The following is a 26,274-nucleotide window of genomic DNA, read 5'->3' as shown; positions in this document are numbered from 1 at the left end:
TAATAGCCGGGACCAACTGCTTAACGTGCCCTCCGAAACACGGAATCATCTTACTTTTGCGGACAATCAGGTGATTCAAGCCAGTAAAGTCCTTACCAAACAAAGGACAGTCTCACAAAGTGATTTCGTTAATGTCCCCATCGGGAATCGACCCCGGACCTCCAGATCGTGAGCCTAACGCTCTAACCACTAGACCACGGCGGCTGTTAATAAAATATTTAACATAGTCAAATTAAATACCTACACTAAAATACGCCAAAGCACATAAAACACACAAAGATATAGTAAACCATATCGGTCAAAAAGTTCTCCAGAAAGCGAGCTCCGCCCGAACGTACCCATTATGCTTGCACGATATGGTTTGGATGATACATGAACATTTGGTCTTACTTCTGTAGTCTTCCTTATCCTATCCGATAATGAGGACCTTAGTCTCTTCTCTCTGTGAATGTGACTGGCAAAGCAGCTTTGAACGCACTGTCTTATTGAAAGCAGAATAACTGGGGGGTTAAAATGGCTACATCGAAGCAATTCATCTGAAAAAGCAATATTGCTATTTGACATTTGCACATATATAAAAGTAAGTGCGCAATGCAAAACAAATGTCAAATTGCAATATTGCTTTTTTAGATGAATTGCTTCGATGTGGCCTTTTTAACCCCCCTGTCCATTCGCGTTGAGGGTGTTACGTGTGAATCTTGTGTTGCTGGTGGATGGAACAATTAAAGTGTCAACGCATATAGAACACAGATACCTACTAATTAGTATAGTAAGTCTCGGAATGTTATTTAAGTACCTACCTACCTTAGTCCAATTCCAATGTTGTTTAAACTACTATATTATGAAATTGATTGTTTCTCAGTAAGCGAATCAAATGTATTCTTTTGAGAAATAAAGTATCTTAAACCTTATAGATGGGCTTAGGACGATGTTTGCGTCTTAAGCAATTTTCTTCGAGTTCTTTCAGACGATTTTCTTCAAAATTGGCTACACAGTGACGCCATTCCGGTCTTAGAACAGCAAGTTCCTCCCAGTATTCATTGGAGTTGGCGCAATCTACTAGATTTTTTGTTTCTATTTCTTCTCTCCTGTGGGTTGTGACTTGTGACAACAATGATCGACATCATCAACCCTGATATCAGTGTTACTATTGGGCTGCCAAAGGCCCCTGACATGGCACAAGTAGCGACTACATATTTAGCAAAATAGCAACCAAGACGACTGCTTAACCTGCCCTCCGAAGCACTGATCATCTTACTTTCGAAAAGTCGGGTGATCAGCCAGCAATGTTCTTATCTAACTAGGGATCGCAAAATATTTTTTTGTGATATGACTCCCACTTGGATTCGAACCCGGAACCTCCGGATAATGAGCCCATCGCGCGACCACTGAGCCACAGAAGCAGTTACCAACCCATAAAAGAGTATGTATAAAACAAATATCAAATAAAGGAAATGTAAAATGCTTTAATGTGAACACCACATTATCTAGCAACTGTTTGCTGAAAGATATCGTCTGCAAATATAATGCTGCTACGTATTAACAGATTGTCGGGTAAAGTGAATTATTAGCGCCATACAGTTTAAGATTATTTTATCAAAAGTTCCCTTTTTGAACGGATTTATTTAGAAAATATCACGGAAGGGAAGATAGAAGGAAAAAGAGGAAGGAGATGACTAAAAAGAGGTTACATGGAACAAATTAAAAGAAATGACGAATTTTATAATTTTATTATACAGATTTGGCCTTGTATATGCGTGGCCAATGATACACGACATAGGGTTGCAGAATCTGGATGAAGTTTTAATTGCGGTTAACTAAACATCGACGTCGGTGGAGTAAAGGAGGAGCTCGGTGGCACAGCGGTAAACACGCTCGGTCTGCGATTGTTGAAGTTAAGCAACTTTCGCAAAGGCCGGTCATAGAATGGGTGACTACAAAAAAAAGTTTTCATCTCGAGCTCCTCCGTGCTTCGGAAGGCACGTTAAGCCGTTGGTCCCGGCTGCATTAGCAGTCGTTAATAACCATCAATCCGCACTTGGCCCGCGTGGTGGTTTAAGGCCCGATCTCCCTATCCATCCATAGGGAAGGCCCGTGCCCCAGCAGTGGGGACGTTAATGGGCTAATGATGATGAATTTAATGGTCGACTACTATATTGACAAACAGTGAACGGATGAAGGTGTCCTGACTGACAATAAAAAGTTGTTTTAAGTTTCATTCTCTCCAAATCTTCAACTTTATGTATTCTAAAGCTATGTCACTAAAGCGTAAGAGAATTTAAATCCCATTGTCGGCCAATTTACTGTAATCTATTGAGCAAATTCATCCGGGCATTATCGGCCGTCCTTTTGTTAATGTAAATGTTGCAATTGTCGACATTGCGTTTCTGCTAGTTTTCTCCTGATTCGTCTCGATCCTCGTTTTGGTGCGATTAGTTGTTAAATTGTTACATTCTTTAAACGCCACTAAGATCTTCCAGTAAAATACAAATTGCGTCATGGAAAAAGATTAAATCTATCTAAATCCAGAATGCTACATTTTTGTAGCCAGTAAGTGATAGTTTTATTTCTACCGTAAGCTTTTTATCTCATTTATTTATTAAGCACTCACCTAGAAGGTCTAGACCTTCCAGAACGTCTTCTTCTTCTATCATGTATGTTGTGTGGTGGATTACCAACCTCATCAACCCTAGTGTCTGGGCTAACATGACTCATGTAAGTAGTAACCGGGACCAACTGCTTAACGTGCCTTTCCACAACGTGTTCTACTATTATTTTGTATATTTTTCGAATATAATTGCATTTTGATAAAATTCCGTTGCATCTAAATTTAGCGTGTCCAACAAACATGAAGTCACACATAACATCATTTACACTAAGTGTCAATACTTCAATAACATAACTGTGGCTGTCTACAACGAGCCCATTTACCTTATCGTTATAACTTGATCCACTATTATAAAGGATATGAAACATCAGTATTAATACAATAATGTGCAAAATATTTAGTAATTGCTAAAACACGATTAAAGGAAGCAGTGGTGATAGAAAGGGTGATAATGGACGGTGAAAAAGTGAAGTTTAGAGCATTTGCAGTGCAAGCGTTGGCGACTTTCTCTAGTTAGTATAAATCTGTCTATTTGTGCTATTGATAAGAGATTCAAAATATTAGTTATAGGAGCTAAAGGAGGCTACTACTGATGTAAATAAGTAGTCGTTACATAAGCCACGTCAGGGGCCTTGGCGGCTGAATAATAGCCCTGATGACACCAGGGTTATGAGGTTGGTAATCCACCTCACAACCCACAAGATAGAAAAAGAAGGTAAAGAATGAAATTAATGTTAAATGAAATGAACTAAAGATAAATGACGAAGAAGTTTTGTAACTGCTTAGCATCTGATTTTGACTTTTTAAAATAACTGTTTCTTGTGGGTTACTTAAGTTCTTATCGGCGCCATATTTTATAGTGAAAACTTCTATAGTGTGTTAGACCGTGTGTGTTTTCTATACAAACGGAGATACTTACAAGCAACGGAAGAACACGCATCCACGCGCTACGCTGCATCATGCGGGGCAGTGTGAGAATCGCCTTACCCACTTTTAGTTTATCCTTGTGGGTGTTCCGCGTTTGTGACTTCAATAAAGTGTTTCTTTCTTCATTCAACTTCGTGGCCAACTCCTTACATTTAAAATTACATTTTACGATCATTTTCAGTCGCCTACCTCACCAGCCTGACAGGCTTCGTGTACGCCTGGCCTTCCTACACCCTCGGCAACTTCGTGTCCAATGAGACCGTGCTATCTTGGCCGTTGTCTTCCGGAGAGGTAAGACGATTCTGCACTGACGCACTGACGCTTATTTTTGACGTGACTTTTTGTAGATTTGCCGCAGATTATAGATTAGCCGGACAAATCGGCGCTGAAGGCTCTCATCTGGTACAAAATTTAAGGCAACAGGCCTGAGGATGCTCAGATGGGTGCGAATGGGTGCCAGCTGGGAGGATTAGGTACCTTTATTTGTAAGAATAAACCGACCCTTAATTTTACTTTCGGACAATCAGGTGATCAGCCCGTAACGTCCTAATACCAAACTAGGGATCACAATGTGATTATGTCCCCACCGGGATTGGAACCCGGAGCCTCCGGATCGTGAGCCCAACGCTCAACCACTGGACCACGGAGGTCGTTAAAGGCTATAATTATGATATATATTTTTATATTCCAGGTGTCCATCCTGGGCAGTCTGACCAACATTGGGGCTCTCATCATCACCCCCTTCTGTGGATATGCTGTTGATACCTTTGGCAGGAAGTATTCGGCTATGCTGTTTGGGGTGCCTTTTGTGGTGAGTTTAATAGTTTTTTTTAATTAAGATGGGTTTGCTCTTGACTTCGTTCTTCCACAAGAAGAAGACTCCTTAACTCCTTAACTTAGGGCCACAAGTAATTCGAGACAACTTGCAGCTACCGTTGAGAAGTCCTAAGATGGATATGATGAGCCATATCATATACAAGGAATCGGTCTATAGCCAATAACAATAGTCCATCATGTTAAAAAGACACAATCCCTCTGTCGGATTTTACGACATGCCCGTTGAGACAAGCAGCTGAACGTGTTCTGTGGTGGGGGTCATGAACCCCCCTGGGGGATTGTGACATAAACGTGTGTACCATAAATTTTATGCCTGTCGATTATCCGTCCCTTTCTTTTTCAGCGGATAAGAAAATGACAGTTGTAACTTAAAATTTAGATGGTGTTTACAGGAATCAGCTACAGTATCTCTGTCGATCTATTTATATTAGATAAATGGGATGTTTCAAATGAATGCATCTTTGATATCAGTAAGTGTCACTCGCAGTTATCACAACTGTAATTAGTAATATAATAAAACACACGTGTGGATCTATTTATTTATCTAACGAGCCAAAGCCTACGCACTGTATATTAGGTCATCATCATCATCATCAGCCCATTAACGTCCCCACTGCTGGGGCACGGGCCTTCCCTATGGATGGATAGGGAGATCGGGCCTTAAACCATCACGCGGGCCCAGTGCGGATTGATGGTTATTAACGACTGCTAATGCAGCCGGGACCAACGGCTTAACGTGCCTTCCGAAGCACGGAGGAGCTCGAGATGAAAACTTTTTTTTTGTGGTCACCCATCCTATGACCGGCCTCTGCGAAAGTTGCTTTACTTCAACAATCGCAGACCGAGCGCGTTAACCGCTGCGCACCGAGCTCCTCTATATTAGGTATATGGCCTTTATTATTAAATGACATTAATTATAATAATAAGAAATCCTTATTTTGCACCACAACTCAACATAAACAAGATCTTCTATCGTGTGGGTTGTGAGATGGAGTACCAACGTCATCAATCCTAGTGTCAGGGTTATTATTGAGCTGCCAAAGGCCCTTGACATGGCTTATGTAACGACTACTTACTTACATCAGTAAGCAGTAACAGGGACCAACGGCTTAACGTGCCTTCCGAAGCACGGATCATCTTACTTTCGGACAATCAGGTGATCAGCCTGTAATGTCCTAAACAAACTAGGGATCACAAAGTGATATTTGTGATATGTCCTCGCCGGGATTCGAACCCGGGTCCTCCGGGTCGTAAGCGTAACGCTCAACTACTGGACCACAGAGGCTAGCTAGAGGGCAGATCCAAATCAAGCATCTTTTCTTTCCAGGTAGCGTGGACCATAATCTCCTTGACAACTTATGTTCCCCTGGTGATAGCTGCCATTGGAGTCGCCGGGTTCGGCGCGGCAGGCCAGGCAGTGTCCTCCGTGTACATAGCTGAAATAGCCCAGGACTCCATCAGAGGAGGATTGACGTCTTCTTGTGTTTCAGGTAACATAACACAACATAGCATCATTGAAGGACATAGCTAGCTTGAGTCACCTTTGAATGATTCTCCGAAAAAGTAAGATTCGGTCTTTCGGAAGACACGTTAAGCCGTTGTTCCCGGCTATTAGCGGTAAAAACACCTCCACTAACACAAAGTGGAGCAGCGTGGTGAAGTATGCTCCATACACCCTCCAGTTTAGGGGTGATCTGTGTCACACCCCGGATACTTCGCACAAAAAACCTCGTTTTACACAGACACTACACATTGGCGTTATCGTAGTACACGCGCATCTGTGTGTGTGACGTCGAACGCCTATACGATTGAAAACCTATTGTAAGACCGGGGGGTGAGGTAATCCTAGCTTAGTCGCTGGTGGGAAGCGGAGAGATGCCGTTTGTAGGTAGTATTATCCCTTATTCTATACCCGTGCCCTGCAGCGGTATATAGGCTGTTTAGTTCTGATGTTAAATCAATAAACAAATAAATAGTTTCTATATTTTTTCATAGTTATCATTTGTTTTTCTTTTATTACAGGATACTTCCTAGGTCTTCTGTTTTCGTACATAATAGGTGGACAACTAACATACTACCAAATTGTCTACGTACATTTATCAGGGTCCATCCTGTACATAGTAATGCTTATGCTATTGAAGGAATCTCCCGTGTTTTTGATACAAAAAGGAAGAGAAGAGGTAAGTTTTACAGCTGTTAGGCACTGAAGAATAGAATAAGAATAAAATAAAAATTCGTGACTTAATGCCTGATAGATATAAATAGCAATGAAATTTCCAAGCTGTCTTGCGTTATTGCTTTAATTTTACGTCAGGAGTTGTTCATTATTTTTAAGCTAAAAACAGATTTAAACTCAAAATCTAAGCAATTACTGTTTTGAAATAACATAACATAAGCTCACGACAGTAGGGTAGTCAGAGGTACATCCATCGTAAGATGAACTAAGTACCCACACTTCACCGAGCTTTATTTTTCTGTTAGTGTGTTCTGTCTGAGTTTTTGTGTGTTAGAAAACAACAAAATATAAGTTCACAACTATATCCGAATTGGAGTAGTCAGAGGTACATAAATTGCATGGTGAACTAATTACCCACACCTCACCAAGCTCTTTCTCGTGTTTATGTGTTTGTATACCTAATTGATGGAAATTTATATTTTTTTTATTTATTCCATGTAATGAACAGGAAGCAGCGAAGTCGATAGCCTTTTACAGGCAAGTAAGCATCACCTCTAAAGAAGTGGAGGTGGCTATAAACAAGATCAAACTGCAACTAGACCCTCAGATTGATAGGATACTGGCTGGAGACAATGGTGAGTTACGCACATAATAATATTTTTTATAGTTTTAGGCACGTTAAGCCATTGGTCCCGGTTGCATTGGCAGTCGTTAATAACCATCAATTCGCACTGGGCCCGCGTGGCGGTTTAAGGCCCGATCTCCCTATCCATCCATGGGGAAGGCGCGTGCCCCAGCAGTGCGGACGTTAATGGGCTGATGATGATGATGATAGTATTACATCTATGTGTATGTATTACATTAAATATCACGACTATATCCCAATTGGGGTAGTCAGAGGTACATCCATCGCAAGATGAATTGAATACCCAGGAGCTTTCAGTTAGACAAATGTGATACGTGGTGAGCTGTATCACCGTTTATACATACATAAACTCACGCCTATTTTCCACTGGGGTAGGCAGACACTATGAAATTTGATTTGCTTCGATCCTGAGTAATCCTGACACACTTCTCTTTTGCTTCCTCCACATTCATCAATCGTTTCATACACGCACGCCGGTTCAGAGCCGGTTCAGAGTAAATCGTACGAAACCGTCTATGGCGATAATTAATATTATGTTTGACGGCAAGGATGTGCTGCCGCCAAAGGATGGTTTCGGGGTACCGAACTGAGAATAGTATCCCGCTAGTCACAAGTTGGTAGTGTGACTAGGGATCGACATGTTGGAAGTTGTATATATGCGTCTCGCTGTGTAAACTTCGATATCGCGTTTCACGACTGCTTCAAGACTGCATTATTGAATGTGGCGCCATCTGTTGCATGTGGGCGGAACTAGGTGGCCAACTAGTTGTGTCCGCCACATTATGTATGAATTGTATGATATCTTGTGATATGTGGTGTGTGTATGTATGTAACAGTGAATTTCCAGTCACACGTCAGAGGACTGGTAGAGTAAATAAATCATAGCAAATAATTAGTGTCATACATAATGCCTGACAAGCGCAAACATTGTCTAAATATATCTTTATTTAATTTTAACAATAAACTTGTGTTTGTCAAAGATTATAATTAAACATGCGAGTATTAAGTATAATTTATGCAAAATTACTGTTGTTAGAATCATTAGTTTGACTAACCTTGACAGAAGCGTGTACATGATATTGTGTGTCTGTCGACCGAATTGTCACTTTCAAACGGCCTCCGTACTCCAGTGGTTAGAGCGTTGGGCTCACGATCCGGAGGTCCCGGGTTCAAATCCCGGTGGGGACACATCACGAAAATCACTTTGTGATCCTAAGTTTGGTTATGGCGTTACGGGCTGATCACCTAATTGTCCGAAAGAAAGGTGATCCGTGCTTTGGAAGGCACGTTAAGCCGTTGGTCCCGGTTACTACTTAATAAATAAAAAAGATACGGGTAACTTGGACCCAGGTTGTTAGTAACAATGATTTCTTACTCACTAATATTAGTATTACATAGATACACAATACAAATAAATAAAAATGAGAGATTTATTTCAGTACTGCTCCTGTACAGGTGACTCATGGAGCAATGAGTCATGTACGGACAGTCCAGCCTATTTACAAGCATGCTATTTACAATGACGTACCTAAGTTAGAATAATGTTAATATTGCCTGTAGACAATTATTTGTAATTTATACATTGTTTTAAGTTTACGCGGTTATTATCATAATTAAAGCACATAATAACGGGTTCTTACCGCGTTTAAATGGGGATATGAGACTCCCGATATTTCGACACTGTTGCAAGTGCCATGATCACGGGATGACTGATGATAATTATTTGTAATTTATCATTATATTGAATTATTTTCAGACGCAGAGGCTTCAAAAGAGTTGATTGACAAAAAAAATCCCGTTGTCGAACAGGAGCAGCCACCTCCTGAATCACCATGGAAATTCTTACGTAAGTCCAGCTCATTTGATGCTTGAAAATTGATGAAAGCACAGTTAGTATGGTTTTCGAAGTCTCCCCCATTGATCAGAAATGGCCTCCGGTTCTGAGGTTGAACGTTGAGAGCATGATCCGGACATATCACAAAAATGACAAGGTATAATTAAAACACATAATACACGGTTCTTACCGCGCGTAACGGTCTCCGTGGTTCAGTGGTTGAGCCCAACTCACGATCCGGAGGCCTCGGGTTCGAATCCCGATGGGGACGCATCACAAAAATCACTTTATGATCCCTAGCTTGGTTAGGACATTACAGGCTGATCACCTGATTGTCCGAAAGTAAGATGATGAGTCCCGGTTACTACTTACTGAATGTAAGTAAGTAGTCGTTACATGAGCAATGTCAGGGGCTTTTGGCGGCTCAGTAATAACCCTGAGAGCAGGGTTGATGAGGTTGGTATTCCACCTCACAACCCACACGATAAGAAGACCGCGTTAATCAGGGACATAAGACTCCTGATATTATGCGGTAAGAACCCGGTATTATGTGTTTAGATTACGATAATAACCGCGTCAACCTCAAACAATGTATAAACACAGTGTATGTTAAGCAATCGTTCCTGGCTTTTATTTACTATTTACGGGTTAGTATTGAGCCGCCAAAGGCCCCTGACTCATGTAACGACTACGAAAAATATCGCGAAGTTTTGTTTTCGCGCTTTTAGCGTCAAATGAATTATTCAGTCTGGTTGCGTATTCAGAATAAAAAATATTTTGTAGCAACTATGCTGTTAAAAATATTCTTAGTTCGCAACAGGTTGCGTATTAAGACAAAACATTCTTCATTCGCAACTCGTTGCCAAAAAAGGAGTAAAAATCTTCCGTTGCAACGGGTTGTGAGACGTCGTTGCGATGGCGGCCGAAGGGATATAAATATGCCTTTTTCAGTAAAATCGGAATCCTCAAAACGCGCGTTGGGCTGCGCTCTATTTCTGATGGCATCCAACATAATGATGGGAGCCATCGTGCTGCAGGTGTACGCGGAGCCCCTCTTCACGGAGGCTGTGCCCTCTATGGACTCCAACCTCTGTGCCATCATGTTGGCTATTGACCTGATGGTCCCAAGTTTGATTTGCGCTGTTAGCGTTGATCGGTTTGGGAGAAAGGTTTGTATGAACAGATGCACTACATAGACACTACAGGGACTACCTAGTCAAATGAGATAATGTTTAAACGTTTTTTTTTGAACGCCAAAACGATATATAGTCAAATGAGATACTATTTTCGAAACTTCAGAAGGAAAGTTTTCTTTAAAGCCTGCATGGAAATATTGTCCTATGACGTCATCAATAAAAGCGGTCAAACGACGTACAAATAAAATTCGAAAATGAATCGAAAAGCAAAATGAGATTGATTTCTTGTTTCTTCACCTTACATCAATCGCATACTTTTTGTCACTTTCATTGTCGACTGTCTCACCGTTTACAACTTGAATAACCTTTCAGAAATCGAACCCGTACGTAAACTAAATGCTCTAACTCAACCCAAGGAGAATGTACCAAAAAACGCACTTTCATTTTCAGTTCCTGATGACCTGGACATCATTCATCTCCGGTTTCTTCACGCTCCTCCTGGCGTCTCAACTGCATATGCATTACGCCCCCCACTGGGTCACGGCGCTGATGATCTACGCCTACTGCTTCTTCTACAACCTTGGGGCTGCCACCGTGCCTTTCATTGTGGCTGCCGAGATATTCTTGCCTGAGGTATAAAAACAGCATATATACCCACTGAGGAGCTCGGTGGCGCAGCGGTAAACGCGCTCGGTCTGCGATTGTTGAAGTGAAGCAACTTTCGCAAAGGCCGGTCATAGGATGGGTGACCACAAGAAAAAAAAGTTTTCATCTCAAGCTCCTCCGTGCTTCGGAAGGCACGTTAAGCCGTTGGTCCCGGCTGTATTAGCAGTCGTTAATAACCACCAATCCGCACTGGGCCAGCGTGATGGTTTAAGGGCCGATCTCCCTATCCATCCATAGGGAAGGCCCGTGCCCCAGCAGTGGGGACGTTAATGGGCTGATGATGATGATGATACCCACTGCTGGGCACAGACCTCCCCTCAAACAACCGGAGGGGGTATGGAGCGTAACGCACCAGTAACGGCTTAAAGTGCCCTCCGAAGTACGGAATCGTCTTACTTTTTCAGACAATCAGGTGATGTCCAAAGTCCAAACAAAGGAATGTCTCACAAAGTCTTCTTCTTATCGTGTGAGTTGTGAGGTGGAACCAACCTCATCAACCCTGGTGTCAGGGTTATGATTCAGCCGCAACAGGCCACGGCTCATATGTAACGACTACTAACTTACATCAGTAAGTAGTAACCGAGCTCAACGGCTTAAGTGCCTTTCTTACTTTCGGACAATCAGGTGATCAGCCTGTAACGTCCCTATTACACGCTAATCAGTACCATAACAATGAATTTGCAATTAATTGACAACTGTGAGAATTGCCTAAATAGGACTTAATACACTTCTCATCAAAAAAATCGAAACACTTCCGTTTTCATTGTTTCTGTCCGAATTTAACACAAAAAAGAATTCATACGATGAAAAAAAATACATAAATGTATAGCTGGCAGTTTGGCCATTACAGTAAAAAGCGAAAATTCTAAATTCAAAATTAGAATTTCATTTGTTTATCTTATAAACGAAATGAATCACTGTTTTGAGACAAATGTGTGTTTAGGGTTGGAGTACATTTAGCGTTTAAAAACTAAAAATTGGCGCCTATCCTTAAACTTTTTGTTTTTTATTTCAATACTGTGACTTTGGGACGTCTGAAAAAAGGTTTTTTTTCTAAAACGTATGGATACTTCGCCCACAGAAGCCGCCCAAGTTGTGGCATTGCTGGATTCTGGCCTTAGTCAGCGTGTTGTGGCTGCAAGACTGCATCTAAGCCTGTCATCTGTTCATAGAGTCTATAAACGTTATCGGGAGACTGGTTTGTTCACGCGCCGTTCAGGATCTGGCAGGAATCGTGTCACTTCTGAGCGAGATGATCGATTTATTGTAACAACTTCTTTAAGAAATCGACGCCTTAACGCTTTTCAACTGCAGCAGCGGCTTCGTGTTGTACGAAGGGTGGCTGTAAGTGACTCTACAATTAGAAGAAGGTTGAAGGATCGTGGACTGGTACCGCATAAGCCAGCAAATGGGCCGAAATTAACTGCAGACCATCGAAGAGCGGGCCTTAACTTTGCACGTGAGCACCTAAATTGGTCATACCTACAGTGGAGCAAAGTTCTCTTTTCTGATGAGTGTAAAATTATGCTGTATGGTAACGACGGAAGGAACAAGGTCTACAGAAGAGACGGAGAACGCTATGCACAATGCTGCATTGAAGAAAAGGTCAGCTATGGTGGCGGTTCGTGGACGGTTTGGGGAGGAATCAGCGCCGACGGTAAGACAGAGCTTGCTTTCGTGTCTGGGCCACGTCTGCCTGCACTAAACTGTCATCGGTACGTCGAAGAGTGTCTCGAGCCTCATGTGATGCCCTATGCACATTTTATTGGCAACGGCTTCATATTCATGCACGACAATGCTAGGGCTCACACCGCGGGCGTCGTACGAGATTATCTTAACGAAGTCGATATCTCTATTATGGAATGGCCAGCAAGAAGCCCGGACATGAATCCCATTGAACATCTGTGGGATGAATTAAAGAGACGAATTCGAGCAAGAGATCCTGCCCCAGAAACACTTAGCCAGCTGCAAGATGCAATCCAAGAGGAATGGGACAATATACCACAGCATGTGATCGTGACTCTCATCCGATCGATGAAGAACCGTATGGAAGCAGTAATTAGAGCTCGGGGAGGGAATACAAGTTATTAAATAAACGTTTTTTAGCTTTTTTTTTCATTTACGTGTGTTGTTTTATCCATTTCCTTTATACTCCATACGGAATAAAAATGACTCATTTAACAAAATACGAAACCTATGAAAAATTCATTTAAATTTAGAACATTAACATTAAGATTTGATAAGCTCATATTACTCACTATTAAACGACATTTAACATTTATTCCTAAATGTACACATTTTTCTGATAATCCTGACAAAACGTAAACTTGCAAGGTGTTTCGATTTTTTTGATGAGAAGTGTATATCATCTTCTTCTAGATCCGAGGCCTCTGCAACAGCATCGTGATGGCTTGCATGTGGATTACCAACTTCGTTACCCTCATCATCTTCAACCCTCTCGTCGACAACTTCGGGTTAGGGCCTCTCTTCTACGGATTCTCTGCTGTCTGCTTCTTGACAGCTGCCTATAGTCATCTCTTTCTCCCCGAAACGAAGGGATTGTCCGCAGATGCTATACAAATGCTGTTCTTGAAAGAAAAGAAAAAGACTCGATGTTAATTTAGGCACGCCATGATGGCTATGATGGCTGTTTTGATATAATTAAAAATATAAGTTTAACATACATACATACATACATAAACTTACGCCCGTAATCCCAAATGGGATGGGCAGAGCCACAAGTAATCAAAGACAACTTGCAGCCACTGTTGATACGAAGTCCTAAGATGGATATGATGAACCTTATGGTGATAAGGGATCAGCCTATCGCCCATAACATTAGTCCATCATGTTAGAGGACACAATCCCTCTGTCGGTTTTTACGACATACCCGGGAAGACAAGCAGCTGAACGTTTTCTATGTTTTTTATTTGCTCCCAGAACAACATAGAAGCGTAAAAAATAAGTTTAAAAACTAAAAACCGACTACGGAAAAAACACGATGTAAAAAGTAGTCACCCTTTCATTTGATACCATTAGAAGAAAACAATTTTTTTTTTCGTCCTCACTTTATGTCCTCTAGAGGGCGCCATGTTGAATTTGGCGTGACGTCACATAACCTATAACCACCGGATAGTCAAGACGCTTCAAGTGACCTGATTTGTTAAATTCTGTCAGTTGTTACGTTTTGAACAGAAGTGCATGCACGCAAACATACGTACACCCATGCATAACGGTCAAACGTAAACGTTAGAAGTTATTTTTTTAAAACATAATGGCTGCCAAATGTCAGTTAGACAGCTAATCCCATGAATTCATGTCTTCTAGATAATCACTAATCATAGATCGAAAGAATTTTCGAGGAGGACCCGCGGGCTTAGCACCGTAAGCGCGCGACTCTTTCTCGCCTCGACATACGTCACCCGTCACTCTCTCACAGTATTGCACAAAAAGAGACAGATGATCTCTGTCGCGGCGAGAAAGAGTCGCGTGTTTACGGTGCTAAGTCCGCTGGTGTAATTAACATGCTCGTCCCGGCTTGACGAGAGCTTCAAGTCCCGTCCGAGTCAGTTTTTTTTTTTCGATTTATTTTTTCCCGTTGTGAGTTTCCCTAAACACGAGTGGGTGCTATAAAAACAAAAATCATTTAAGCCAATATTAGCCATAAAGTGTACAAATGAGATAATTAAACTTAGTTAAGGTTAGTAAATAATATTTTTACGAGATATAACGTTTTGTTTTATTTACATTTCCACATTCTTCTCTTGTGTGGGTTGTGAGGTCAATGCTCGACCTCATCAGCCCGTCAGCGTTGTTATTAAGATGCCAAAAGCTCCAGACATGGCTCTTGACTAACAGACTTCATACTTACTTAAGTAAATAGTAACAGAGAGTAACTTACTATCGTAAAATCGGGTGATCCAGCAAGGTGAGGCCAGCAATATAACCTAACCATACTAGAGATTAGTGATTTTTGTGGTTATGACCTCACAAAGATTCGAACCCGAGACATCTGGATCCTGAGCCCAAGCCTCAACCACTGGACTACAGAGTCCTTTATTCTCGCATTGTTTCATAATGCCTTAATTATTTTAAAAAAGTTGATTTCTAGTGACTTGTAACAAAGAATAAAAAAATACTACGTACTTCTCCTTATCGTGTGGTTTACGAGGTGAATTATCAACCTCATCAACCCTGGTGTCAGGGTTATTATTGAGCCGCCAAAGGTCCCAGACATGACTCATGTAACTACATACATCAGTAAGTTCTTCATGTTAGGTAAGCGGACCCTGTGAAATACGGGATAATGGGGAGGTGAGATGATGGTAAGTATGTTATTATGGGAAAGTACTATTATGCTAAAAACGTTATGCAAAAAGGATTATGATAATTAAAATTATGTCAAAATCATTTATGCATTTTAAGAGAATCCCATGGTAAGAATGAGATTTTCTTTTTGTCGTGACTTATTGTAATATGCCGCAAGTGGCATTAAGTAGGTACTTGGCCGGCCGAGATTTTTGTATGGAGTGAGACAAAAGAGCGAACGTAATTCCAATTTGCACATGCATTAAAGAAGACAAAAATAACCCAATTAAAACTGTCAGTCCTCATATATTCCTGTCCGCGAAACAGTCTTCGAAAACCCATAGAAATATAGCTCAATTATTGCATAATGGATTGTCGTCATAAGGTTGTAAATCAAACTTTTCTTAACGCGGTTTCCTAAAAGATAACATGGAAAGGAACAATAAGATATCGCGTTGAAATATTTATAGAAGTTATTTACATAGGATTTTGCTACCTATTGTGTAATATTTAGGCATACAACATTTTATGATGTCTCTTTGAACAGAATTTGGAGTAAGCACTCAGTTTACAATAAGTTTTCAAGGAATACAAAGGAAAGTTGTGTTAGTAATTTAATTATTTTTTGGTTTGAAGTTAGACTTTAAATTGAAAACAAAATGGGCGTGGGAATGCAATGTTTTGCTGCTTTGGCATGTAAGTTTTTTTTTTTTTTTCATTTTATAAGCCATCGATAAGGTGAGCACAGTTGTTTAAGCTCAGTAAGTATATCGCTATTTGGGGTAGTCAGAGATACATAACATACATAAACAGCCTATGTACATCCCACTGCTGGGCACAGGTCTCCCCTCAATCAACCGGAGGGGGTATGGAGCATACTCCACCACGCTGCTCCAATGCGGGTTGGTGGAGGTGTTTTTTGTTTACGGCTAATAGCCGGGACCAACGGCTTAACGTGCCCTCCCAAACACGGAATCATCTTACTTTTTCGGACAATCGGGTGATTCAAGCCTGAAAAGTCCTTACTAAACAAAGGGCAGTCTCACAAAGTGATTTCCACAAAGTCCCCATCGGGAATCGAACCCGGACCTCCAGATCGTGAGCTTAACGCTCTAACCACTAGACCACGGAGGCTGTCAGAGCTGTCAGAGATACATCCATCGCAATGTGGTCTAAGTACCCACACCTCACCGAGCTTTCTGTCAGACCAACGTGATAGGCGGTGAGCCGTATAGCCGTCTATAATGGATGGATTTAAATGTATCCGTCCTCTAAAATATTGCACAAAAAGGTTTGGCGCAAAAAAGTGTATGAATGATAATTTTGCTCACCCCAAATGTGGGGAACTTCTGCAATGCATTTGAGGATTTAAACATATTATTATTACTGTCGACAACCCTGCTTACAATTCATCATCATTAAATTAAGAGCCACGCTCTTGTCGGTGTATTATTCTCTATACTACATTTTGGGGAAAAATAGACCAGTGGTTTCCCCCTTGCCTTCCACCCCGCAGTACTCTGTCTGACGCGAGTGAGATGGCGCCCAGAGTAGACTATTACAAAGCCGTATACTCCTGCTCTACGCCTCTGAATAGTACTGACAGTACTGCTGGCCTCTGTCAGGTTCCAGGTTACAGTTCTTGTTACTTGCCCCTTCCATCCTATATTGCCGTACCGTTGGCTCTTATCTCCACCTCTGCAACCGTTGAGGTCTTCACCCGAAACAATCAAAAGAATATTATTCAAAATCCATCATCATCATCTCCCTAGCACTATCCTGTTTTTCACAGGGTCCGCTTACCTAACCTTAAGATTTGACAGGTCCGGTTTTTTATAAAAGCGACTGCCTATCTGACCTTCCAACCCGCGAAGGGAAAACCAGCCCAATACAGGTTACGTCACATACCTCCGAAAATGCATTTCTCAGGAATGTGGGTTTCCTCATGATGTTTTCCTTCACCGTTGAGCACGTGATAATAATTTATGATCCAAACATGAATTCGAAAACAAATTCGACAATCATTGGTTTAGATCTGTGCTAGATTCGCACCAGCGTCCTCAAAGTGAGAGGCAAGCGTTCTACCAACTGGGTTACCACGGCTTTATTCACAATGCATATAATATGAATATTCTTTTTTTTAATTTCAGGTTCCTTTGGCTCTCTAATAATGGGTGCTCTATACTCCTGGCCCTCATACACCTTGGACTTGTACACCTCGCCCAACACAACCCTACTATCAGCTCCTATGACGGAGCTGGAGAGTTCTTTAGTGGGCAGTCTACCTTCTTTGGGTGCTATGGTGGGCAGTTCCATAGCTGGACTTACAATTAATACGATTGGACGGCAGAAAGGAGGTGTGGTGTTGGCTTTGCCTTTTGTGGTAAGTGTCTTATTCTGGAAGTCTCTAGATATTTTATTCAGCTCAGTCGCCCTTAGTTCCTACACCTTTCACACACATCATAATATCCTTCTCCATGCAATCCATCCACATTTTCTTGGGTCGCCCCCTATCCCTATATCCATCCTTTTTTTTTGACGTGACTTATTATAGATTTGGCATTAACTAATTGGCCGGACGTGCGCGAGGAAGGGCACCTACGAGGTGGTCTGACATCCAAAAGAAGACGGTGGGCGGCAGCATACAGAGGGCGGTCCACGCAGCATATAGCCGTACCGAGTGGAAAACCATAACCTGTGGTCGCGATCCTCAGCAGTGAGGGAACGACGAAGAAGAAGAGAAGAATTGGCTGGACAAATAGGGAGCGCTGAGGCCTCTCACCCATATATCCATCCACACACTTTCTTACTCACAACTTTCCGTAATATATAAGATATGCCTTTCATCCTCATTACTTGCCCATACCATGCTAACCTATACAACGTAACATAAGCTCAAGATTATATCCCAATTGGGGTAGTAAGAGGTACATCCATTGCAAAATGAACTAACTCACACATCACCGAGCTTCATTTCTCAGTGATCGACGCCATAATTCTCATAATGTATTTGTTAATTGTTTTCAGCTATCCTGGGCCATTATAGGGCAGACTTCTTCTTCAATAGTCGTCTTAGTAGCCAGATTCATCAGCGGTATTGGTGGAGGAGCATTCCTCGTGTTTGCTCCGATATTCATATCTGAAATAGCTGAAGATTCTATACGGGGATTTTTAGCTTCAGGTACGTGATTAGTTCGTATTGTGGCGTCTATCATAGAAATATTTTGTCTTTTTCTTCCTTGGTTATTTCCTAACAGTATTATCATTGAAATTTCTCATCAAGACAAGATGGGCTGATTGACAGTTTTCAAGTAGAATATTGTATTCTTTCATCGTCAACAGCCTTCTCCTATGGCACGCCACTGAGCTCGGTCCTCAGATTATCTACTCCACCGCTGCCAGCCCAGATGTCGTCACTCCATGTAGCCCAAGGGTGTCCTACACTATGTTTTCCAAGACGCGATCTCCACTCAAGAACCCATCTTCCCTAACGGTTGTCGGTTCTCCGGCATCATAATTATTATTATTATTTGAAAAAGAAAAGAGCTCGAGCTGATGCTGCTCGCATGGCCACTACGACCTAGCTAGAACTATTGTGACCAAATCCCTAAATTCTCCTCCAAACCGATCCGGACGATGAGATCTAAGGTCTTTTTGGGTAGAAGCTCCATGACCTCCTTGGGATCTATTAAATGGCAGTGCTCTCAGCTCTACAATAGGTGCAATGGCGTCTTTTCCTCCTTTCAACAGAATCTGCATAAGGGAACTCAGTCAGCTCCATTCTATGTGGCTCTGGCATCAAATTTGACTAGCCCATATCACGTCGGCTAGATCCTCTTGGCCGTCAGTAAGATTACTCTTTAATTTTTGATTAACCTGACTGTTCTGTTACCAGGTCCCGTCGCTCTCTACTGCCTGGGCTCCCTGATTTCGTACATGTGCGGCTGGTTCCTGTCGTACCGGGCGATCATCTGGGCTAACCTGGCCGGCAGTGTGCTCTGTGTCGTGCTCTGCTTTTTGGTCGTCGAGAGCCCATTGTACTTGCTTCGCCAGAACAGAGAGGAGGTTCGTATTGTGTACTTTACAACAATTACTTATTTTTGGTCTTTCTCTGTGCAAAATTACTACTCGCGTAAACCTTCTACTTCTCTTCTGTTTGAATTCTATAGTATATTCTTTGAAATGTGTTGATAAATTACTAAGGGATGGACAATCAATATTAGCGTTTTTTACCTGTAGATATAAGTACGTGTCGTCATAATGAGAGACTTTCCAGGCTACCTTCCTCAAAGGCCCTCATTATGCATCTCCGGACTTCAACGTCAAGTGTTGTGGTGGCTTTTAGTTCCAAAATATCTAATAGGGATTACCACTAACAAACGAACATGATAATAAGATGTTGCAGCGCTTTCCATTTCTCCAAAACGTAGTGTTACATTTAAAATGGGGAATCCTATTTCAGGATGCCAGACAAGCCATAGCCAAATACAGAGGAGCTACTCCATCATCCAAGATTGTCCTTGAAGAGCTATCCCGGATGAAGGCACAGATCACACCTGCAGTGGAACTGGTGTCAGTCAAACAAGGTAATTATGGTTAATTGTGCTGAATAGAATCTCTTTTACAGATAAGTCCACCAATCCTTTATTTATGGATTTTTTATCGTTCTTTAATAATTTAAAGACTTAAATAATTATGTACTCTTCAACATTAGGTGTATTTCTTCTTTACTGCTTTTTGTTCTTTGTTTGGCTTTTCACAGATTTCCCAGAGGATAGGTCAGGATACGTCAGTCAGGGAAGTCTCTTTTTGCACTGTATTAAGTAGTCATATGATCACGCTTATAACCATGGAATTCCACTTAGAGGGAGAGTGGATGAAGCGAAGATGGTGTGTCAGAATCGTAGCAAGTGGAATTCCGTAGAGCATAAGTAGAAATACTCTTTATTTGACTTTGTACTTGATGGATAGAGATAAATTACATGGATGACACTGCGACTCTCCAAAAAATACTTTGCTGAGCCCAATCTTCGACTATTACGCTTAGGTGAAGTCAAATATGGGAGAAGAGAAGTGGTTGCCACTTTTGGCAACTAAGTAGTCTTAATTACATGATTTGATTTGATTACAGATGCAAACGAAAAGAACGCAGAAGAAGCAGAGAAAGAGAAACTGCAGCCAGATAATGAAAAGACTGTACACGAAGACATTCCAGAGGAGCCGAAAATGTCGACGTTGAAATTGTTGTGTAAGTATCAATTTGAGGATACATTCCTATGTTAGGTATACATGTATACATAAATGAGGTTTCCAATAAAAATATTGCTATGCGATGTGCTTAAGAATATTTAATGCAGTGTCTGAGCACATTAAACAGCTACCTTTCAATCAATTAAAAAATACCTACTATTAAATTGGCTGTTGCTGCAGTTGAAGAATTCATTCAATTCAAAAATAATAATTAATAATAGGAAACAAAAATAATGAATAAATTATAAATCATCCTTTTACAATAAAATGATAAAAGGACGAAATATACAACCTCGACGAACCGATTACTCTACGATTTCTCGTGGTCGACGATTTCCCTCATTCACCGATTATCGCTATCGACCCTCTATGGTCGATTAATTCATTCAAATATTATCCTCAGACGACGCCGCGCCCAAGTGGGTATCCTCAGGCCTGTTGTTTTAAATTTTGTACCGAGAGAGAGCCCTCAGCGCTCCCCATTAGTCCGGCCAAGTAGTTAAAGCCAATAAGTCAAGTAAAAAAAACTGTGCCCATGTATTGTAGATTTTTAAGTATTTGATACTGTTTTAGTTAAGGTTACATCTCGGAAAGGTGATATTTTTTCATTTTTCAGTCTTATCGCCAGCATCGAGAAGAGCTTTTGAAGTAGTAGCGACAGCCTTGAGTTTGCAGGTATGATAATTATGCACCATATATTGAGTTTTTAATTCATCATTTTTCTGTCTTTATCTCACTCTAACTGGGCACAATATGTATTTCTTTACAGTCCATCTCTGTCATTTGTCTTCTCATTACTTATATCTTTTACTCCATAACCTTCTTCACGCAATTCATTATTAGCAATTAGATTTTTATCTTCAAATTCAAAAATGTCTTTATTGAGTAGGTAACATAGTCACACTTTGAATCGTCTTATGCGCCTTAAACTACTGCTTCATCATAATTCGCTGCATCATAATTTATCTTTGACCTAGGATACTACCCAGTTGTGCAAGTACATCTATCGATAATCCTCATCTTTCTCTTTCCAGGTCTTCATGGGTATAGTTCCAGTGATGGTGTACGCGAATACCCTCTTCGCCCAGGCTGCTCCAAACCTGTCTTCTAACTTCTGTTCGGTTCTGTTCGCAATTGTTCTAACCAGTGCGTGCCTCATTACTGCGGTTATTGCCGACAGGGCTGGTAGACGGGTGAGTCTTAACAATAATTTTCAATGTGGTTTATAACTCATTATCAACCCGGTTTTCACAGGGTCCGCTTACCTAATCTGAAGATTTGACATGACTCGTTTTCTTTTAGTAGCAACTGCATGTCTGACCTACTAACACGCGATGAAAATACCTGCCCAATACATCTCTCTAGTGTTTTCACAGGGTCCGCTTACCTAATCTGAAGATTTGACAGGACTGGTTTTTTTCAGTAGCAACTGCCTGTCAGGTTTGCCTGCCCAATACAGGTTAGGTTGGGTGGTAAATGAAAATTAATTTTGTGTTCTTTATAAAATCAGAAAAATGCTTTTTGAAACGTCAAGAAAGAACGGTAAGGCAAATTGGATGGCAACGGGGGGTTAAAAACTGAAGTCCGACAAACTATTATCCAACAAGATTAACTTCGGCGATATGAAAATCCGACACTTCTTTATTCCGACAACCCGTAGCGCGGGTCGCCGTTCGGAAAGTCGCTGTCAATGCTACAATTCACACATAATTACGTCATGTCTTCGGGTATTGGGGCGGAAGCAATCAAATGGCGATTGGGAATAAAGAAAAAACAAAATATTTTCCTTTGCTCGAGCATGTTATTGTACTTGATAAAGGGATTGATGAATGATGTGTGAAAATAAAATATGTTTTTATATTGTTTACACCTAAGTTTCATAAAATATGTTTAATTATATTATTATTTATACTTATTGGAAGTTTCACGGCGCATTGGCGCTTTTGCACTGTAAAGTTGTGAAATGTAAATAAATAAATTAAGTTAAATTCTGCCCCTCTTTTGTATGAAACTTTGGTGCTGCAGACGCCATCTAATTTTATTTTAAGTTATACCTGTCATTTTCTTATCCGTTGAAAAAGAAAAGGACGGGTAATTGACAAGCATAAAATTTATGGAATACACGTCAATTTTAAACAGAAATCTAAAACAACCGTCTAAAAATTTTACATCGGCCAATAACCCAATAGAATTAATGACAGCACACGTCAAATGGTTTGCATACCAGCGTGATACCTTTTTGATTCGCCCGGGTTATTCATTCATTTACTCATTCTTCCTAAAATTAAGTGCTGTCAATCATCCGTCCCTTACTTTCTCGGCGGATAAGAAAATGACAGGTATAACTTGAAGTAAAATTAGGAGGTGTCTGCAGGAATCGGGGCCATTATATTCTTACTTGTGATTTGTGATAGTCATCAGAAGATCAAACATCTTCGGCATCGTACGCGCTGTCAGAATTTTCAGTTTTATATCAAATTGTAATAGAGAAAGTATTTCTTGAATGATTTGTTTTTATATCATTTACCCGTGCTTAGGGAAACTCATAAAGAGAAAATTTAAATCGAAAAAAAGTTTTGATTATTGACTCGGACGACGTCGGGTTAATGACGATACATAGATCGAAAGAATTTCACATGGACAGGAGGAGGACCCGGTGGTGTAATGGTTAACACGCTCGTCCCGGCTTGCCAAGAGCTGCGAGTTTTTTTCTATTTAAATTTTCTCTTTGTATGTATTGCAGCGACGGGCTATCCGCATAATAGGCGACGAAGCAGTTACTAAACACCTGGAACCGCTCCAACTCCGCAGAAAAGTTGCATCTCTGAGCGTCTTCTATCGCCTGTATTACGGAGAATGCTCTGAAGAATTGTCTTCCCACTCTCCCTCTTCCGTCACAGGACCACACAAGCCGGCCAACGATGCCACTGCTTTACCGTGGAAGAAATTCTATCGCGCACACAAAAAATACAAAAAAAAATGTACAAAATCTGAACCCGTGTATTACGCGTCGAATTCATCTGATGACAATGAAAACCTACATGGACGTCATCTCTTCCATCTGACAGCTTGCTCCAATACTGATAATGGCTGCAAGTTCTTCTCTAGCAACTCCTAAAAGGGATTTTAGTCTTCAGTTGTGTCTATCTCTGTCTGGTATGTGATCTACAATCATCATCACCAGCCCATTAACGTCCCCACTGCTGGGGCATGGGCCTTCCCTATGGATGGATAGGGAGATCGGGCCTTAAACCATCACGCGGGCCCAGTGCGGCTTGATGGTTATTAACGACTGCTAATGCAGCCGGGACCAACGGCTTAATGTGCCTTCCGAAGCACGGCAGCTCGAGATGAAAACTTTTTTTGTGGTCACCCATCCTATGACCGGCCTTTACGAAAGTTGCCTAACTTCAACAATCGCGGACCGAGCGCGTTTACCGCTGCGCCACCGAGCTCCTCAGTGTATCAATGTGATCTAGAATACAGCACTTATATCTCGTACCTTCTTTCAGATCCTAATCATCTCCTCGTCCGTGATGGTGGCAGTAACCATGGCAACATTAGGCTTCCTGCTGCAAACCAGCTTCGCTCCTACCTGGATGTCTGCTGTCGTCATCCTGCTGTACTGCTTCGCCTTCAACTTCGGAGCTGGCACGGTGCCCTATGTGCTGTTGTCAGAGGTTTTTGTTCCTGAAGTAAGTTTTCAATGGTGCCAATTCAGGCAACCGCCAACTTAATTTTACAGGACTAATATCTCTATCCTTTTTTAGGAAAAAATAGGGCAGTGGTTTCCCTCTTGCTATCCACCCCGCAGTACTCTGTCTGACGCAAGTGGGATGGCGCCCAGAGTAGTAATGAATAGTACTGGCAGTTACTGCTGTTTAGTAATCAGAATTTCATAATTTATCTTGAACCTAAAACACGACCCAATTGTAGCTGTGTTCTTTTAGTATACAAACGATTATTATTCTATTTTATGGTCTCTCTGGTGTCCTCTCATAATAAACATAATTTTATCAAATCAAATCAAATCAAATATACTTTTTTGCACAAAACTAAAATTTCAACAATCAGACATAACACATGAATACAGTACAATTTGGGCGGCCTTATTGCTCTAGAGCAATTTCTCATCTTCAATTCTATCTTTCTTCAATCAATCAATTCAATCAATTCTATCTTTCTTTCTAAAAATATGTTATTTTATCTTTCTTCCTTTTTTTCTAAAAATGTATTTCTTATCTTCTCCAGGTCCAAGGTCTAGCCTCCATGCTCCTGATAGAATGGATCTGGTTCCTGAACTTCGTCATTGTAGCGGTCTTCCCGTTCGCGAGTAAACTCCTGGGAATCCATGGAATGTTCTACGTGTTCGGAGTGGTGGCCGTCGTCAACGCTGTGGTCAGCTACTTGAGGGTACCAGAGACTAAAGGACTCTCCAATGTTCAGATACAAGAAGCACTGTTGGGGAAGCGAAAGTAGATAGATTATAAATTAATTAGGTCTTAGTTTTAAGTGTATAAAGAACGATTTTTGTATGCATAAACTGTTATTGTTTTAATATTGGAAGATGTTTTATTTTAAAGCAACGGCCAAAAAAAAAAACACCCGCGGTGCGTGTTTAGATGCTTTCTTAGTGCCTGGGAAATTTATTATAGCAAATACATTATATAGCAACGAGAGTAACATTGAATTTCTTTTTCATCAGGCGTTTGAAGTATTAGAGCAAATATTAATAATATTAATTATGACGTAGGAGAGTCTATTTTATATTAGGCTTATTTTTTATCTGCTGTGTACCAACACGATAGGAAGCGTGTACTTAGATATAATTTCATTCTTAGTCAAACATAATAATTTGGGGGCACAGTAGTGGCCCCGTCAAGACGAGCAAAGCGTAGCGCAATTTTTGAACCCTCATATTATTTTATTCCAATTGCGATTTTGTTATGTGTAAAATCATTATTTATTAGCGTGTGTATGTATAAGCTCATTCTCATCGGCACTAGATACAATTATCTATAATTTCTTACTTATTAGCAAAACTAATTATATAATCGGGACGACGATACATAATACATTAAAGCGAGTAAGCTATCTTCATTAAGTGTATTGTGTACCTCACACAAACATATACGAATCAATTAACACGTTCCGGGCAGAGATGTGCTATTTTTGAGAATATTCCCGCTTTGGGAACATGCTTGGAAGTAAAAGTTATGATAAAAGAGCTTTATTCCCTAGCCTTTTAGGCAGATAGGATCCGAGTACAAGAAAGAAAATTAAAAAAGCAGGAAGGGACGTTTTTACAACAGGAACATTCCAACTTTTGGAAGCCGTTGGTTACGGTTACTACTTACTGATGCAAGGTAGTAGTAGTTATAGGGCTCCGCAAGTGTTCCGGGCAGCCCTCGGCGGAGGGGGAGGCGCTTGACGCACTCCCATGGGCGCTGGGCCCCAAAGGGCATCCGCCGGCGGGGACGCGGTTGTGTGCAATTGCGTTCCCGTATCCCCGCCACACGGCGACAAGGAGGAACACCGTTGGGTTTTAGTGGGTATACCGGGTGGCGACACCCGGGGACTCCCACATAACCACGTCACCCCCCCGGGCGGCGTGGTATGCGTAACGCATTTCCCAACGTAAAAAAAAGGTAGTAGTCGTTACATAAACAATATATAAAATATAACAATAAGTATACGACTTTGATGTTGCCAACACTGTCTGTCGCCGATAGCGCTTACCTTATCAGGTTCAAGTTCAGCCCGGGAATAAATTAGAAAAATAAAAACGCTCGTTGTGATGGTGACGACAACCCTAGTTGACTGAGATATTATCGTTTTGTGCATACCGCCTTCACTACACCGTTCTATGAAGATAGCTTGTGAATG

The 26,274-nt window shown here is 41.1% G+C and overlaps 2 protein-coding genes across 3 annotated transcripts; both read left to right on the top strand.

Moving 5' to 3' along the window:
- Positions 1 to 2,931: 2,931 nt before the first annotated feature.
- LOC126376568 (facilitated trehalose transporter Tret1-like) lies at positions 2,932 to 14,557 on the top strand. Of its 2 annotated transcripts, XM_050024046.1 has the most exons (10): positions 2,932 to 3,120; positions 3,717 to 3,826; positions 4,227 to 4,346; positions 5,700 to 5,862; positions 6,395 to 6,552; positions 7,057 to 7,183; positions 8,951 to 9,040; positions 9,980 to 10,197; positions 10,615 to 10,797; positions 13,210 to 14,557. In XM_050024046.1, the coding sequence occupies exons 1-10, from the start codon at positions 3,060 to 3,062 to the stop codon at positions 13,447 to 13,449; spliced, it is 1,470 nt and encodes a 489-aa protein (XP_049880003.1). In that variant the 5' UTR covers positions 2,932 to 3,059; the 3' UTR covers positions 13,450 to 14,557. The 2 variants fall into 2 exon arrangements, with proteins under 2 accessions (XP_049880003.1, XP_049880004.1); XM_050024047.1 differs by lacking the exons at positions 2,932 to 3,120; positions 3,717 to 3,826; positions 4,227 to 4,346 and adding an exon at positions 4,763 to 4,842.
- A 1,120-nt stretch (positions 14,558 to 15,677) lies between these two features.
- LOC126376571 (solute carrier family 2, facilitated glucose transporter member 8-like) lies at positions 15,678 to 24,948 on the top strand. Its single transcript, XM_050024051.1, has 10 exons — positions 15,678 to 15,834; positions 17,289 to 17,521; positions 18,166 to 18,319; positions 19,034 to 19,203; positions 19,601 to 19,724; positions 20,270 to 20,386; positions 21,005 to 21,063; positions 21,423 to 21,581; positions 23,901 to 24,083; positions 24,640 to 24,948. The coding sequence occupies exons 1-10, from the start codon at positions 15,798 to 15,800 to the stop codon at positions 24,865 to 24,867; spliced, it is 1,464 nt and encodes a 487-aa protein (XP_049880008.1). The 5' UTR covers positions 15,678 to 15,797; the 3' UTR covers positions 24,868 to 24,948.
- The last annotated feature ends 1,326 nt before the right edge of the window (positions 24,949 to 26,274 follow it).

The sequence above is a fragment of the Pectinophora gossypiella genome, chromosome 21 (genome assembly GCF_024362695.1).
Source record: "Pectinophora gossypiella chromosome 21, ilPecGoss1.1, whole genome shotgun sequence".
Classification (NCBI taxonomy): Eukaryota; Metazoa; Arthropoda; class Insecta; order Lepidoptera; family Gelechiidae; genus Pectinophora; species Pectinophora gossypiella.
The sequence above is the reverse complement of the archived record's forward strand: the minus strand, read 5'-3'. Positions and strand labels throughout refer to the sequence as shown.

What these genes read in the sequence shown, in the direction of transcription:
- LOC126376571 (XM_050024051.1), top strand. Translation starts at nt 15,798, where the DNA reads ATGGGCGTGGGAATGCAATGTTTTGCTGCTTTGGCAT. An exon ending in TGTTGGCTTTGCCTTTTGTG is followed by an intron (nt 17,522 to 18,165) that starts GTAAGTGTCTTA and finishes AATTGTTTTCAG; the next exon opens with CTATCCTGGGCCATTATAGG. An exon ending in ACGGGGATTTTTAGCTTCAG is followed by an intron (nt 18,320 to 19,033) that starts GTACGTGATTAG and finishes TTCTGTTACCAG; the next exon opens with GTCCCGTCGCTCTCTACTGC.
- LOC126376568 (XM_050024046.1), top strand. Translation starts at nt 3,060, where the DNA reads ATGGACGGTGAAAAAGTGAAGTTTAGAGCATTTGCAGTGCAAGCGTTG. An exon ending in TACAAAAAGGAAGAGAAGAG is followed by an intron (nt 6,553 to 7,056) that starts GTAAGTTTTACA and finishes TGTAATGAACAG; the next exon opens with GAAGCAGCGAAGTCGATAGC. An exon ending in CCGAGATATTCTTGCCTGAG is followed by an intron (nt 10,798 to 13,209) that starts GTATAAAAACAG and finishes ATCTTCTTCTAG; the next exon opens with ATCCGAGGCCTCTGCAACAG.